The sequence below is a fragment of the Setaria italica genome, chromosome I (assembly GCF_000263155.2).
Source record: "Setaria italica strain Yugu1 chromosome I, Setaria_italica_v2.0, whole genome shotgun sequence".
NCBI lineage: Eukaryota > Viridiplantae > Streptophyta > Magnoliopsida > Poales > Poaceae > Setaria > Setaria italica.
In genome coordinates this window covers 20,412,136-20,425,950 of record NC_028450.1, presented here as the reverse complement: position 1 = coordinate 20,425,950, position 13,815 = coordinate 20,412,136, and the positions used below count along the sequence as shown (strand labels likewise).

Here is a 13,815-nt window from a genome sequence, read left to right as displayed (position 1 = left end):
CAGGTATAAGATCTAAACCACCAAATTCCGCATTAGTAGATCAACATGTGTTAGGCTATGAGATCATGTTTGTTTATGTGTTTCTTATGCTAATTAGCAGATTCAACACAAGTGATACAGCCTTTGACCTGTGGCACCTGCTACGTCCGGAGAAGAAGCAAGAGGTCAAACGGACGGAGAAGTGGAGACGGCTGCTGGAAGGATGGAACAAATGCAATACCGATGGTGCTTTCTATGAGAGTGATAATACAGGGGCAACAGGGGCAGTGATACGCAGGGGCGGATCCAGAACAAGGCTGCGCCCCGGGCTGAGCTGTTGAATCACACCTAAAATAGTCTAATTTTATCTCCTAAGCCTCATTTTGTTAGGCTAAACAGCACATAGGTTAAAGGGACTCCATGGTCTCACCTCGGGCTGCAGCCCGGGCAGCCCGGACCCTGGATCCGCCCCTGGTGATACGCGATTATGATGGGCGCTTCCTTGCAGGACGAGCAGCCTGGTATAATAGAGCCACTGAACCCTTGTTGATGGAAGCCATGGCATGCAGGGATGGCCTTCTCTTGGCACAACAGCTGGGAGTTCGCAAGGTTTGCTTGGAAAAAGACTACTTGGACCTCATTAAGCTATGAGAAAAGCTGAAGGAGTATCGATCAGCGGTAAGCCTGGCCCTATGGGATATCATGAGTATCGGCAGGAGCTTTGATGTGTTTACCTTTGTTCATGCACAACAATCGTGTAATAGGGTAGCTCATGCTTGTGCTAGACAGGTTTCACGAGTTCAACCTTTGGGAGAGTGACATATAAATCCCCCAAGTGAACTCTGCGACCTGATCGAAGACGATTGTAACAATTCTATGTCCAATTAATGAAGCTCCTAAGTACCTTAAAACAATTACCTTTAGAAATATTTTTTAGTTTGTTAACATAATTTTTGCACCACTTCTCCATGCTAATTTTTTTTTGTTATAGCCCATGAATTTGAGTACCAATGTACCTTGCAAGTCCTCAGGCTAGGGCAAAAGGAGCAACGGCCTATAGCCCATGAATATTGAGGCACATGTGAGACAATGCTTTTGAGGCCTGCAGACAGCAGCATCAAAGAAGTTAAGCCCAAACCACAAGGGCAAAAGGCCCAATAGCTAACTGGTGGATGGAGATCGAGCAGCCACCTTGTTGCGTCTACATCGTATTGTTAGCAAATGAATACTTTTGAGAAGAAAGCAACCGCTTTATTCGTTTGGAAATGCTTAATTGGTACTCTGAGTTTGCCAAGACCTGAATTCCCGGTTTATCCATATATACATTTTCCCCTCCACTCGCGTGATTTTTCTAAAAATCTTTAGATATACCTTTATAAAGGCATCTTCGTTATTATCTAATAGAAATGTGGAGAGGGTACACTTGTGTAGAAATATTTTTCCTATGTTGGGCATATTGTGAGTTTAGTAGACCTGGTGCTATCAAATCAGTAATGTACTCCATCCGTCTTTTAAAAAAAAATGCAATTCTGGTTGATTGAGTGTATCGCTATATGTGAATAATGTTACAAAGACGCATACCGTGAGTTTTTACGGAGTGACATCTATGATCGTTTTAGCAAACATAAACCTTAATAGAAATAATTATAAGTATGTTGTTATATATACTTGTCATAAAGATAAGAAGTTTTGATCACCAAACACGGTGAAGTGTGGCTTGAACTTCCATTTCCTATTAAAAGTATATTATATTAAATAGAAAATTCAGTATGCATGAAATTATGGAATCTAATAGCATTAACCTTATGTTGCAAAACTATTTGTATTTTTTCTATTGATTGTCAAACTACTTATCATATTTGTGATGGAAGGGAATATGCAGCAACGTACTTGGCACGTCAGCGAGCTGACTAGACACCAAACTGTCCTTTTCCTTCATTTTCATCTTCCTGAGAAAGAAGAATCTAGCTCCATCTCTCTGTGCCTAGTAACTCTTTTTTTCTTTATTATTTGTCAAGAAGAAATTTTTTTGTTTTGGGAGATTTTGTCACAAAAACTTGTGCTTACTCAGGTGACGAGGCAGCTTCGCAACCAGCTGCGGATGCTCAAGCTCAACCGCAGAAGCTCCCCACCTCCGATCCTACCGCTGCCGGTTGTTTCAAACTTTAAACTCCCCCCACGCCAAGTCCCCGTCTTCCCCACCCGAATCGAACGTTGCCACCTCCCCATTCCCACACAGCCACACCAGGACGGACCTCCTCGATCAAGTCTCGTCACCTCTCCTCCTCCCCGGTCCATGCCGCAAACCACCTGGCGTACGTGCACCACCACCTCACCTTGCCCCACGATCGATCCCGACCTCGCTCGTGCGCACGTGATGGTGCGGCGCGGGGCGGCTGCGGTGGCGGCGGCGGCGCGCGAGGAGGAAGAGTCCTCGCCGGCGCAGCGGCTGGTCGAGGCCGCGCTGCGCGGGGACTCGGCGGCCGTGGAGGCGTGCCTGCAGGCGGCCGCGGACCCGGTGGACGCGGACGTGCCCGCCGCGAGCCGCGTCGGAGTGGCGCGCCTGCGCGTGAGGTCCGCGAACGTGGCGCTGCGGGAGGAGGCGGCGGGAGAGGTGGTAGTGGAGGCGCAGGAGCTGAAGACCGACGTCTCGCCGCTCTTTGCCGCCGCGCACGCCGGGCACGCCCGCATCGTCCGCGCCCTCCTGGTATTGATCAGTACCCGAATTCGTAGCATTGCCGTTGCGATCAGTTGGTTGTTCAAAACTTCAAATACACAAGCGTGTCATTTCCATCGGTTTGATTATCAGAACAGATACTGTCTGTAAATCGTATTTTTGTTAGAAAAAATTTTCTAGGGACGAGAGAGAAAAAAATACTCTACCGTGCATTTTTGTCAAAAAAAATTGTCTTTCCGTTACCACCGAATTGTGTCGAAGGAAAATTTGTCTTTAAATCATAACTCTAGCGTGCATTGTGCTTTCTTGACAAAATTTGCTGCTCCGACTGTCTTGCTTCTGTTGTACAGGTGTCCAAAGCTATGCATGCGAATGACTTGCGTTGCGCTGTTAATTAAAAAGTCACACGCCACCAACAAAATTTGCACAAAGCATAGTCTAGGAACCTAATTTTTCAAAAAAAATTACTAAGAACTTAGTGCATCCTTTTTTCAGACCGGCGTTGCTGAACTTTGGTTTCATGAGTGTCGGTACCTATAGGCTAACTTATGAGTAGTCTGTGACATTGCGGCGTGGATCACTGAAGCAAGTTAGGATCAGTGTACTAGCAATCTTGTTCACACCTTTTGGTGAGTCTGATGGCAACTTCTCTCCTTCGGAATGGGATAGGGTATCTTGTTTTCATGTTTTCATGAAAGGGATGTGACAGCCTGCCAGTCTGAACTAATCGGAAGTGTAAGCTTGAATATTACTTGCTTTCTGGTCGGCACTGTGTGGCAAAAATCTTGTAGTGCTCCAGGAATCTATTGCTCTAACTGAGCTCAGTAAGCAGATTTTTTCGACGTGTCACACATATATAGGTTCATTGCTGTTGCTTTTATGATTTATCAATGGAGTGCATATAGTCTAGTTGAATTCTCTGCTCCACAGCGTATGAGTTAAGCAGACTTAAAATAGGTGATGATGGGAAACAAAGTAGACTTCTAGGACCGTAAGTCCTCTACAAAAAGAATTAGGTCGATCAGTAGTTTTCTTCAATGGTGTGCTTGAGAAGAGTAGCAGATGTATATATTGTTGACTTAGTACAGGTCCAATGCCCACATCTGATGCATCACAACTCACCTCAATGAGCTTTCCAAAGTGGATAACCATACCCTTATATAATTAAAAATAGCCAAAGAAATAATGTCACCTTCAAATTTACATTGTATAACTAACTCAACTAAAAGGATATGAGGCATTGTCCCAAGTCATTAATCCACTAGAAGTTTCACGGTGTCCAAATTTGTAATATCAACTCTACCAATAATACCAAAGGAACAAAATTGTCTTATCATGCATGCATGACTGTCGCACATAAATTAACCACAAAACCTGGATTTACATTTTGCATAATGCATTTTTCAGTTAATTCAAATGATAATAAAGTATTATGTGATATCTCAATGACATTTCACTTGCTACAAGGGAGATATAAAATTCCAATTCGAAATGAACAGGGTTTTTTATAATATAACTTCATCAAGAATTTGCACGTCACCTTTTCTGCTTCTCCTTATTTAGTGACATCAACTAATATGATGCTTGATGTTTATTAGACTTCTTAATTTTCTTGCCTCTTCAATACTATAGCCTGTCTTTCAAATACCAACTGTGTGCTCAAACATCAGAAGCCAAGGTCCAGTTGTGAAGTTTGGTCTCTAAAGATATGCTTCTAGAGTTCTGGTGTACTTAATGAACATAAAGGATGACTAAGAACATTTCCCTTATCTAAAAAAAGGATGACTGAGAACAAAACTTCATGAAGGAAAAAATATCTGAATATAAAACAAAACTAAAAGTCCAACTTATAATTTGACACCCATAATAATCTAGTGTAATGAAATACTAAGGAAATCTTCAAGTGTTATCTTTTCAAGCCTATATGTTTCTAACTCTATGAATGTATGAATATTTATTTTATGCCATACTCCCTCTATTTTTCCATGGCTTTGGGAAAAGTGTGTTTGTTTTGTGACACGAATGTGCTGAAGGTAGCCAAAGCCAAAATTTGGCACTTTTGACCAATTTTGGCAACCATTATTCGGTGCCAAAATTTGTCATGCTAGCCAACCCATGCTATTATTTAACTTTTGATGAAAATAGTAGTTTGGAAATTTATGTTTGTTACTGTGCTATTCAAATCGCAGGAGGCTGGAGCTGATGTTAATCAGAAGTTATTCTTAGGTTATGCAACAACAGCTGCTGCACGTGAAGGAAACATTGATGTTCTAGAAATGCTTATGTTGGCCGGAGCCACCCAGGACGCTTGTGAGGATGCACTATCAGAAGCTAGTCTTTTTGGTGAGGCTGAAGCAGTTCGAATCCTAGTTTGTTCAGAGACGCTTGGTTCTGGAGCTGTGGCACATGCATTAGTGACTGCTGCTTCAAGAGGATTCGATGATATAGTGATTATATTACTCAAGGTGCACTTATATATTGATAGTCATGTAGACAAATTAAACCTATATGTCTCCTCTTTGATTTCCAGTTTACTGACACAACTTTGATGGCTCAGAATGGAGCTGATGTTAACTGCACGGCTCGGGTCCTCTTGAGGTCAGTTAAGCCTGCGCTCCATGCTAATGTGGACTGCACACCGCTAGTGGCAGCGATTATGAGTCGGCAAATTTCCACTGTAAAACTCTTGATAGAGGTATCTGATGTTATCCGATATTTTCAGCTTTCTGATAAATCTCACATTCGATGTGGTTGTCCAAATATTTCATTATTAACAGAATGGTGTTCCTAATTTACTCATGTTGTTCAAAAAGATGTTTCATGAAATTTGCATTTTATATCAATCTCTGTGGTTTCTTCCAGTATTCTAAATTTCTTGCATAATTGTTTTTTTCCAAAAAATGAATTAGCAGGCAGTCAATGCTGCAGATAATTAATCTATACAAAGATGGAAATGTACCCTAAAATAAAAGTGCCATCCTTGTTGATAATATATTTACGCTGTTACATGCAGGAAGGTTCTTACATGGACTCTCTTGTGCAAGTTGGTTCTTGGTCTTGGGACCCTGCATCGCCTGAAGAAATTCGAGTAGGTACATGCCTTGGTGAACATTACAATGCTACTTGGTGTGCAGTAGAATACTACGAATCCAGTGGTGAAATTCTCAAGCTACTGCTTGATAAAGCTCCTTGGTTGTTGGAATCACCAAAAAAGGGTCGAAATCTTCTGTGCCATGCCATTCTCTGTCAGAACCCTAGTGCAGTACGTTTGCTTCTGCATGTTGGCGCCAATCCTAGATTTCCCATCATGACAGAAGGAGGGCATGTTTTTTGTCCTATGCATTTGGCAGCAAGATTGGGTTATGCGCAAGTATTGAAACAGCTGATGCTACATGGAGCAGATGTGAACGCAAAAACCTCTACTGGGGATACTCCTCTCATGGTCTCTGCAAGGACTGGTCATCCTGACTGTTTCCTGGAGTTGATAAAATTTGGAGCTGACCTTGGGATAGTCAACCATGAAGGGGATACAGCAATTTTGATAGCTGAGAGAAGTTCATCTCACTACTCAGTTGTCGACACTCTCTTGAGAACGTTGAACTGTGGAGCAAGCCTTATTTCATCAGATATGACTGTCTTCTCCCCGCTACACTTCTTTGCCAGAAGTGGGCGTGCAGAACCTCTTCTGATGATGCTACATCAGTCAGCTTCAGATTTAAACAAGCTTGATGGTTCAGGGCTCACTCCTGTTATGGTTGCTGTCGAGTCAGGTCATGTTGATATTTTCAGGATCTTAGTGATGGTGGGGGCAGATATCACAATCAGAAATAGAGAAGGGAAATCTCTGATGTCGATTATTCAACAAAAATCTTCAGAGATTAGAGATTGCTTTGAACAGATCTTGCTTCAAGCTTCACTTACCAACACACTCACTGGACAAACATTATTCAGACCTCTGCATTATGCCGCCCGAATTGGCGACAAGTCATCTTTACTGCAACTTCTAACAATGGGCCATGATCCCAATTCATTGGATGAGGATGGCTTCACCCCTCTGATGCATGCAGCTGCTTCCGGCAGGTTAGACTCGTGCAAAATATTGGTATCACACGGAGGGGCAGATTACAGCCTTGTGAATGAAAGAAATGAGACAGCCTTATCGTTAGCAAGGAGGAGCAGTATATCGAGCAAAGCAACAGAAGAGTGGTTGCTGGGTCATCTTTCGCGTGCTCATGTTCTTGCTGGGGAGGAGCTGATGAAACACACTCGAGAAGGAAAGGGCTCGCCTCACCAAAAGACTGTCCGCATGACAAAATCTGGCGTGCTGACATGGGGAACCTCTCGCAGAAGGAATGTGACCTGCAAGGAGGCAAGATTTGGGCCAAGTACGAGCTTCACGAAGAACAGAAGGAGCATCGACGGATCTGCGCAGCACCTGATCTTTCAGGTTGTGACGGTGACAGGCAGAGAGGTCCATTTCGAGGCCAGTTGTGCTTCCAGTGTGGAATTCTGGGTAAAAGGGATCAATCTCATTGTAAAAGAGTCCATATGGTCAACGCCGGATAAAGAGACACTGGAGTCTTCATGAAGCACGGCCCTGGGAATGATAATATGAGCGTGAATTTTGCTCCTTTCTCAAAAAAAAGAAAGGGTATACATTCTGCTCTATAAGTTAATAGCTTATTTTTGAAGCTTGTAGGTAATAAGATATTTATTCGAGATGGCTAAAGGCTGAAAGTAACATATTTATTGAGTCTCGTGGTCATGCTTGGTTTGTGGATTTTGGATGTAAAGTTTGCGAACCCGAATCTGAAATATATTTATGTTTGAACGTATATAAATGTTATTATTTGTGGTGATTTAGTCTTGTTGGCAATTTGCTCTATTTTGAGGTGTTCTTTACCAGTGACCTGTGGAGCAGCATCATGATGCTATTATTCTAGTTGTGATTCTCTTTTTTCAAGAATACACATAAAAGCTATGTACCTTTGTATTAAACATTAAGCACGGGGTGTTTGGATACTTACGTGCTAAACTTTAGCAGTGTCACATCAGATGTTCGGATGCTAATTATAAGGACTAAACATGAGCTAATTATAAAACTAATTGCACAGATGGAGTCTAATTCGTGAGATGAATCTATTAACCCTAAATAATTCATCATTTGCAAATGGTTACTGTAGCACCACATTGTCAAATCATGGACTAATTAGGTTTAATAGATTCGTCTCACGAATTAGACTCCATCTGTGCAATTAGTTTTATAATTAGTCTATATTTAATACTCCTAATTAGTATCCAAACATCCGATGTGACGGGTGCTAAACTTTAGCACATTGCATCCAAACAGGTCCTAAAACACTCGCGAGTTACTCATTTACTTACTCATTTAAAGTACATGCACTCCGAGCCGGCCCTAAGGGCGGGGGCGAGAGGGGCCGCCGTCCTGGCCTCAAAAACCATAGGGCCCCAGGTATCCATACAGTAGTATATGTTTCCTGCGAATGGAACTACAAAGCACCAGGCTAGCAAACAAAATAGATGCGCAGCTGCCTCGCTATCTATGTGTGCATGCACTACAAGAAATCTTCCGATTAGTGATAGCTAAAAAGTGTCATAAATATATTTTTTCATTACAAATCGTGATTTATGATGTGGGAGTGATGAAAACCCTTTGTCACTAGTCGAGCATCATAAACCGAGATCAGTGACGTTACTTATTTCAGTGCGTCACTAAGTTAATGACGAATGAACATTCATCCCACATGTCGTCATAAAACTGTTTCCCAAGTTGCGTCATGTTGGACAAGAATCCAACGTGGCTTTGACGTGGCAGGGGTGATATGACAATTTTGGTTTGTCACAACTTGAAACCTAGTCCATGTAAGAGCCTTTATGAGCCCAATTTTGTTGGGCCATTTTTAGCCAATTTTAGATTTCCTCGCTATTCTTTTAGGCTGAAGAATGTTTCTTGCACGCCATATTGGGCTGTTTCACTATGTAAGGCATCTTTATAGGAGACACAGGTTAAGAGTCGAAGGAGATGTGATTTTTTCATGTCTCCAAATTTTCATCTCTGATGACACACGGAAAATCCGCATCTCCTTTGCAAAAGACAAAGGAGGTGCGGGTTAACCGCATCTCCGAAGTCCTTCAACCAGCATCTTCTGTGAGGAACATAGGAGATATGGCTTCCTAACTAGCGTCTCCTATGTTAACGCGCGTCTCCTTTGCTAGTAGCATAGGAGACGCGTGTTCACACTCCGAAGTCCATTAATCACAGGAGACGCTGGTTAAGAACTCGTGTCTCCTTTGAGAGTGATGTAGGAGACGCATGTTAATAACCAGTGTCTCCTATGGTACTCTCAAAGGAGACATGTGTTTACATTACACGTCTCCGATTGCAATGTGATGGGTTTCAAATACAGGTTCAATCCAGGCACATCAACAGGCATATCAACAGATCATATTCATCAACAGGCACATCAACAGAAGGTAACATATTCATAGTATCACAGGCACATCAACATACTCATCACAATAGCAGATTCATAGTCATTATAACTTAACAAATTTCATAGGTAACATATTAACACATGTCCACAAATCACAGCAACATGTTCATAGGCCAAAGCAATTAAATGTCAATCTCTGGGTTGCTGTAGTGAAATTCTCCTTTTGCTGTGCTGGCCATACATCTATGGGCCCACCAGGAGGCTTGGAAAGTCCTACATATGGGGCTGTACACTAAGATATGTCAGACATGGAGACTACGGTGTAGGATGGCGTGGTCTATGTGGAGGACAAGGACTAGTCAAGGATCAGGAAACTACTCGTAGCAATTAGAGTAGGACTCTCTGGTCGAATCTGACTAGTACTCTTGTACAACAACTGACCTGTAAGCCTGCCCCCGACAATATAAGGTGAGGCAGGGACCCCTTCCAAACAATCATCAATCAATACATTCCAACCAACACACAGGATGTAGGGTATTACGTGACATAAGCGGCCCGAACCTATCTAAATCGTGTGTTTGAGTTCACCTTCGAGTTCCTGGTCTTCGGCGAGCCCCATGCATAAAACACTACCTTGGGAACCCCCTCGGTAGGTTGCCGGTCTAAACACCGATAGCTGGTGCTCTAGGTAGGGGCTCTCGCTAAAGATCCTCTAGCGAACTCGATGGCTCCAGTCATCATCAAGCCCATCATCACGTTCGAAGAAGGCGTGACGAACATCTTCGGCTCCTGGGTCTGCATCACAGATGGTGCTAGAAACTTCCACCGCCACATCACGCCAGTCCTGGAGGAGAAGCACTACGACATTAACCTCCACCACCAAGCTTTGGAGGATTTCGTTGAAAAAATCAACAAAATTTTCAACCTCTTCCAAGGTCCACGGGGCGAGTCAGAGTACAACTCAACTTCTCCCACCAACAGGACTGGTTCCCACGAGCTGGTGCTTGAGCCATCATGCAAATTGGTCTATGATACAAGTCAGTTCCCATTTGGACTCTGAAATGAGGGCGCTGTCTACCAAGCTTCCATGTCCAGGTCCCAATCCAACTCGGATTCGATCGAGGACCTTGACTACTACTCGAATCTGAATGAGGAGACTCCCTTATCAGGTCCACAACAGGGCCTGGTAATCACATCTACTCCACAAGGCAGATTCGTCTACTAGCCTGGCATGAAACCATCTGCCCTCGCCAAGGACGACGTGTCACGCCTTGTCGCATACCTTGACAACCTTCCATACAAGTAGGGAACACCTCTATCTCCTATCTATGAAGAAGACGGCCCTACAGAGATCATCACGTCAAGCTAGACTAGTTTTTCCCCAGAACAGGAACTACTCGCCATTGTCACTCTTCAAAGGGCCAACGACGATAGAGCAAAACAACAAAAAAGGCATCCGCGATGTGAGCATCATCAGAACGATATGTCACAGGATGAGCTTACCGCCAGCATAGAAGGAGAAGAGACGGAATGTCAAAGGACACGCCGCCAAGCAAGAATTGCATCGCGAGCAGATCGTTGACGCCGCCTTGCAAATGATCTACCCATCATGAATTTGGATCACATGTTTGAAGCAGTTTCAACGCGTCAACATAAGACTCCTCTCGCCACTATCGCTTCCATCGACCTACTCACTCGAGCGATGGCGCAAGACAAGTACACCAGGCAACTGGCTCTACTGGCGGAGCATGCGTACGAACTACTCGATCGGGCGAGACCAATCAACTCGGCCCAACGCACCTCCTCCCATCATGGCAACCGTAGTAGGCACCCAAGCCACCTCGAAGCTGCCAAGAACGAGGCTCCCAGAATTGAGCACCCCAGACCAAGTCAGCACAGGGCAGAAGGTAGTCGGATGGGACCCTCGGGAGGCCGTTGCCACCATGGACCCTGCCAAGAGCCTGAGCAACCTCTCGATCTCCACCAGCAGCTCAACCAGAATTGTGACACTCATAGCATCATAGAAGGATGCTGACACGAACGTGATCAAGAAGTCGACTACTCGGGAGAAGACACTGATGTGTTCCCCACCTTTTCAAGCCGAGTATGCAAGCTGGTTCTACCTGACAAGTTTAAACTTCTGGGTATCAACAAAAACAACTGCAAGCAGGACACAGTCCAATGGCTGAGGTGCTACTCGCTAGTAGTCCAAGCAGTGGGAGGAAGAGATAATACAAAAGTCATATGTTTCCCCATCTACATGGAGGCAGGGCCACTTACTTGACTTGAGTCTCTAGAAAGGAACTCCATCAACTCGTGGAGTCAACTAAAGGCGGCAATCACAAATAACTTCGCTGGGGCAATTCAATGTCCCGGTAACAGAATCAACTTGTCACAAGTCAAACAACAACAAGGTGAGACTCTATGTAGTTATCTACACCGTTTCTTCGATAAGAAGCCACTATCATGGGCATCACAGAGAAGGACGCCATAGAGTGCTTCCAGAATGGTCTCTGTGATCGTCGGATGTTCCAAGACTTTGGCAGAAGACGCTCGGAAGATATCAAGTCTCTCAAGACCATGATACAAGCCTAGGCAGATGAAGAAGACAAGGAGAACGAGCAGTTTGAATCTAGTCATAACAGAGGCTAGAACAACAACAACCAGAGCAACGGCTAAAGTAACGACAAGAATCGCAACGATCATCCCAACGACAACTGAGGCAACTACTCGAGTAGTCAAAATTGCAAGAGGAAGCCAAAAAATACTGTCGCGGCAATGTCCCAGTTCTCCAAGAAAAGTGGCGGAAATCAAGAAAGGACTCCTTTCAAGGAGCTCCTGAAGAAGCAGTGCCCATGGCACCCACACTCCAAACACTCTACGATGGACTGCATAAGCCTTCGTAGAGTCATGAACGATATGCTGGAATCTTCTGGAGCTAAAGATAAGGGAAAGGCCAAAGAAGACAAAGACGAGGATGAAAATGGGAAATTCCAGAACCCGTCCAACACCATCAACGTCATATTCGGCAGCACTCCGGGTACTACTACTAAGCGGTCCCAGAAGCTAGCCCTCTGGAAAATCATGTCCATTGAACTAGCAAGGCCTACGTTCCTTAAGCAGTCCGAGGTGCCAATCACCTTTTCAAGAAAAGATCAGTGGACTAGTTTCTCTGACTTAGGACGCTATCCTCTTGTCCTACATCCAGTAGTCATAGGCTTTCGACTCACAAAAATACTCATCGACGATGGCAGCAGCCTCAACATGCTCTTCGCCAAGACTCTGAGGAAGATGGGCCTCGACTCCATTCTATGGGATTGTCCCGGGTAACACAGTTGTACCCCTCGGTCAGGTGGTTTTGCTAGTTACTTTTGGGACCAAGGATCATTATCGGACTGAGTACATCCAGTTTGAGGCGGCTGACTTCAAAACTTCATATCACGCCATCCTCGAAAGACAAGCACTGACCAAGTTCATGGCCATCCCGCATTATGTATACCTAGTACTCAAAATGCCGGGACCCAAGGGAGTACTCTCCCTACGCGGAGCCTTGAAGAGATCATACGACTGCAACATAGAAGTTGTGGAGCTAGCAGCGACTACTTAGGTGCCAAACTGCATAATGCAAGTCTACACCGCCTCCAAGAAACTATCCCTGACAGAACTCGAGATCTCAGAGAAGAAGTTGGGGGCAACCAAGGTCAAGCCGGCAAGAGAAGTTGGTATCAAAGCTATCAACCTAGAGACCGGCGACAGCTCCAAGACAGCCCTGATTAGCTCAGGGTTGGAACCCAAATAGGAAGACATGCTCATCAGTGTAACAACTCTACCTAAATTAAGTGCTTTTAAATATAAACCAGTGGTTAATCACTAAGTAAAGAGGTGAAATGACCATTTTAACCCTAAGAAGCTTTTTTTGGAGTTTAAAATAAAACTTGAGATTTTATATGAAAACTTAAAATTCTGCCCAAATAAGAGTTGTAAAACATTTAATTTCAAACAACTTTTGTTAAAGGAACTTTGACTAATTCGGAGTGGGAGGAAGTCAAAAATAGGAATCAAAACCGGAGTACTAAAGAACCCTATAAACCCCCTAAGTCCTGGAATTCAAGTTTTCCTCACCGCCGCCGCGCGCGCCCCCGGGGACGACATTGCGTCTTCTCCATTCATTCAAGGGCCCTGGGCACAAAAGTCAGGGACCTCTGTGTAGTTAAACCATAGACTCAAGGTTAGCTTGCAAGTTTGCCACGACGTTTTCTTTTAAATAATAGGTAGAAATATAGTTGAGCTTTGTAAATACCTAGTAAATCTGAGAAAAATGATAAAATGCCAGACCACTTTTGTTGGAATCCTTGCTCTGTCTAGTTCCTAAGAAAAATAAGTTTGCTCATGTTACTATTGTAAATAATATCCTATGCTTTCAATCATGGTTTAGGCCTTTTAAATCCTAATAAATAGAAGAAAAGTGGGAAAAATGTAAAACCAACTCTGTGATGCTTGTTTCTATGTGTAGAAGCTCAGAAAAATGGTTAGGGCTCTGGTCTAGCACTTGAAGTCACTGTTTTAACTTTAATTTGGGAATCTAAGATTAAATCTTCCTTTTTACATAAGTTTTGATCCAGAGCTCAGAAAAATGTGAAACCAGTTGGGTTGAGTTTGTTTTGCTGTGTAGTTTGCAGGAAAAATATAAGTTGTTGTGCAAAT

General features: G+C 43.7%; 1 protein-coding gene across 1 annotated transcript; it reads left to right on the top strand.

The window, feature by feature from the left end:
- The first annotated feature begins 2,035 nt into the window (after positions 1–2,035).
- Positions 2,036–7,528, top strand: LOC101752730 (ankyrin-3). Its single transcript, XM_004952363.2, has 4 exons — positions 2,036–2,686; positions 4,846–5,121; positions 5,214–5,351; positions 5,670–7,528. Exons 1-4 carry the CDS (start codon positions 2,081–2,083, stop codon positions 7,242–7,244), a joined length of 2,595 nt encoding a protein of 864 aa, XP_004952420.1. The 5' UTR covers positions 2,036–2,080; the 3' UTR covers positions 7,245–7,528.
- The last annotated feature ends 6,287 nt before the right edge of the window (positions 7,529–13,815 follow it).